We start from the raw sequence: 3124 nt of genomic DNA, 5'->3' as shown, positions 1-3124 counted from the left end.
TGTTTGAAACTCTCCGTCGCCCAAACTTCATCTCTTCTTGAAACTTGGGGTTTCACCTTACCAAATATTCATCTATTCTATTCTATTCTCGTTCGTCTCTTAGTTGATTTTGAACTAACAAAATTACCAATCTTCTAAACGTTCTGCAATGTCGAGTGAGTGCTCAAAATTACGCCATGGTTCGAGGGGTATTCACTGTTCTTGCAGATCGAGGGCACATACTCCTTAAAGTAAATGGAAGAAATTCTACAGATGTTAAAAATACTAAGAGGTTGACCTGAATTTATTCAAACATGATCTTTAAATCCCCTTCCCCATTAATGTAAATGCCTGATCATGTATTTTTCTGTAATGCATTTTTTGTTTGTTTACTGTCTTTTTATGTTTGGGTTTTATTTATTTATTTATTTCAATATGAATGATCTTTGAATATTGCAGTAATGACATTAATGTTGTGGATCACCGTTGCACTCCTCTTCTTCCTGGTCTCCCCTGCAACTTCAACTGAGGATGGTGCAAGTGCCTCCACGAAACGGAGACGTCAGCAAATTGTTGCACGTCATGGCGCAGTTGCTGCTGATGATGGCCGATGTTCGACGATTGGGTCGAATGTTCTCCGGCACAGAGGTCATGCCGTCGATGCAGCGGTGGCTGTTTCCCTTTGCTTGGGGGTTGTAAGCCCAGGATCAAGTGGCTTAGGTGGAGGAGCCTTCATGCTATTCAGAGAAGCAAATGGGAAAACACACGTGTTTGACATGAGGGAAACAGCTCCAATGAAAGCTTCCCAGGTTCACACCACCTAATACTAATTTTTTTCATATGTTGAATACCCATCTGTTTTTTGTGTTTTTACTTCTTTAATCACTCCAATTTTCTCCATATTCAGAACATGTATGCAGGCAATGCTACTCGAAAAGCCAAGGGTGGTCTCTCTATCGGAGTGCCAGGGCAACTTGCAGGCCTTCACCTAGCTTGGAACCAACATGGAAGGCTTCCATGGAAAAGACTGGTGAAACCAGCTGAGAATCTTGCTCGAAAAGGGTTCAAAATTTCTCCATATCTCCACATGCAGATGGAAAGCTCGAAATCAGCAATCATGTCAGATAAGGGGCTTAGAGAAGTCTTCACATCAAATGGGGATCTTTTGAAAGTGGGTGACATTTGTTATAACAAGAAGCTAGCAAAAACTCTTCGAAAGATTTCAGTATATGGGGTAGAAACTTTCTATAATGGATCCATCGGGTTTAATTTGGTAAACGATATTCAGGAAGCTGGTGGGATACTGACGATAACTGACTTGAAGAAGTATAAAGTTAAAGTAAGGGAACCCATTACAGCTAACATTCTAGGCCTTAAAATTATCACCATGCCACTGCCTTCCTCAGGGGGAGTTTCAATGATGCTAGTAAGTATATTATGGTTCATCTTTAATACCATGACATTTAGCATCATTATGATTTTAATGGTAATAAAAAGTGTGATAAATTGGGATTTTTACCTTCTTGTAACAGGTATTGAACATTCTTGCTCAATACGCAATCCCATCAGGCCTTTCAGGATCACTTGGAACCCATAGACTAATAGAAGCATTGAAACATGCATTTGCAGTAAGGATGAATTTAGGTGATCCTGATTTTGTAAAGGTGTCCAAAGTAGTAGCCGATATGCTTTCTCCCAAGTTTGCACTAGAGCTGAAGAAAACCATTAATGACAACAGGACTTTTGGCCCCAATTACTATGGTGGAAGGTAAAATCACAATTACCAAATAACCATAATGCTCTGTTCTGTACATCCCCATGCTTGCTTTTCACCATCTGAATTAACTTTGATGGTAAATTTTTGCATCCTGGTAGGTGGAACCAGATCCATGACCATGGCACCAGTCATTTATCCATAGTGGATACCAAGAGAAACGCTGTATCCATAACTAATACAGTGAATGGATTTTTTGGTTCAAAAATACTGTCTCCAAGTACTGGTATAGTCCTCAATAATGAAATGGATGACTTCTCCATGCCAAGTAACAATAGCTCCGGAGACACCCCACCGCCGGCACCGCCCAACTTCGTCCACCCTGGCAAAAGGCCCTTATCGTCTATGACACCCACAATCGTTTTGAAGGTTTGCTGCTTCAAACATAAACTAACATCTAAAAAAAAATGATTGGTTTCTTTCCATTTAGGGAAAGTTTGGTTTTTCACACGTGATTCTTCAGGATGAGAAGCTGAAAGCGGTGGTGGGTGCAAGTGGAGGAGCTAATATCATTGCAGCGACTACACAGGTTTTATTGAATCATTTTGCTCTGGGGATGGATCCACTCTTGTCTGTCATGGCACCAAGAGTCTACCATCAGGTTTTTTTTCTTTTGCTGAAAACTCTTGCCATCTACATTCTGGGTTTGGTTTTGTTGATTATCTGATGTAGTTTCCATTGTGTGTTGATGCAGCTGATACCCAACGTGGTGAGGTATGAGAATTGGACAAGTGTGATTGGTGACCATTTTGAAGTGCCTGAAACAATCAGGACAGACCTTCGAAAGAAGGGGCATGTCCTAGAACGCGCAACCAGTGCAACTGAGAGCCAATTTATAGTTCATGATTTAGATGGTAAGGGACATGGAGAACTTGTGGTAGTTAGTGACCCTAGAAAAGGAGGATTCCCTGCCGGTTTCTAATGCCCCATTGTGTGGGACTGGGGGAGATGCAATTTAGGTAGCAAGTGTGAGATAAGTTGTAAGCAACGAATGAAAAAAAATCGTGATATTCAGATTATTCAATTAAAACTATCATAAGTTATGTATTTTTGGTTAATATTGGTTTTCTTTACATGAACAAAAGGGTAAAATTATCGGTATATGCTGATTTTAAAAAATATTTTGAAATTTAGACTGAATTTTTTATTATTTAAAGAAATAGGCTACTTTTGTTGACCGGGTGTAAAACCGGGTCATGTGGACCTGTTTTTGAAAAGCACTTTATGCAAGAAAATGCTTTTTATTTACATGTCATTACCTTTAGTCAGATGGTTAAGTATTGATATTTATCTTTACACCTCAATAAGGCTTGTAAATAAATAGAACATTCAATGAATAGTTCATGAATAATTCGATTTTTGTTCGTTTAC

General features: G+C 39.3%; 1 protein-coding gene across 1 annotated transcript; it reads left to right on the top strand.

Moving 5' to 3' along the window:
• LOC107950889 (glutathione hydrolase 1) lies at nucleotides 1–2800 on the top strand. Its single transcript, XM_041089681.1, has 7 exons — nucleotides 1–271; nucleotides 439–788; nucleotides 887–1405; nucleotides 1512–1747; nucleotides 1855–2122; nucleotides 2217–2354; nucleotides 2448–2800. The coding sequence occupies exons 1-7, from the start codon at nucleotides 235–237 to the stop codon at nucleotides 2673–2675; spliced, it is 1776 nt and encodes a 591-aa protein (XP_040945615.1). The 5' UTR covers nucleotides 1–234; the 3' UTR covers nucleotides 2676–2800.
• The last annotated feature ends 324 nt before the right edge of the window (nucleotides 2801–3124 follow it).

This window comes from Gossypium hirsutum, chromosome D03 (genome assembly GCF_007990345.1).
Source record: "Gossypium hirsutum isolate 1008001.06 chromosome D03, Gossypium_hirsutum_v2.1, whole genome shotgun sequence".
Taxonomy (NCBI): domain Eukaryota; kingdom Viridiplantae; phylum Streptophyta; class Magnoliopsida; order Malvales; family Malvaceae; genus Gossypium; species Gossypium hirsutum.
The sequence above is the reverse complement of the archived record's forward strand: the minus strand, read 5'-3'. Positions and strand labels throughout refer to the sequence as shown.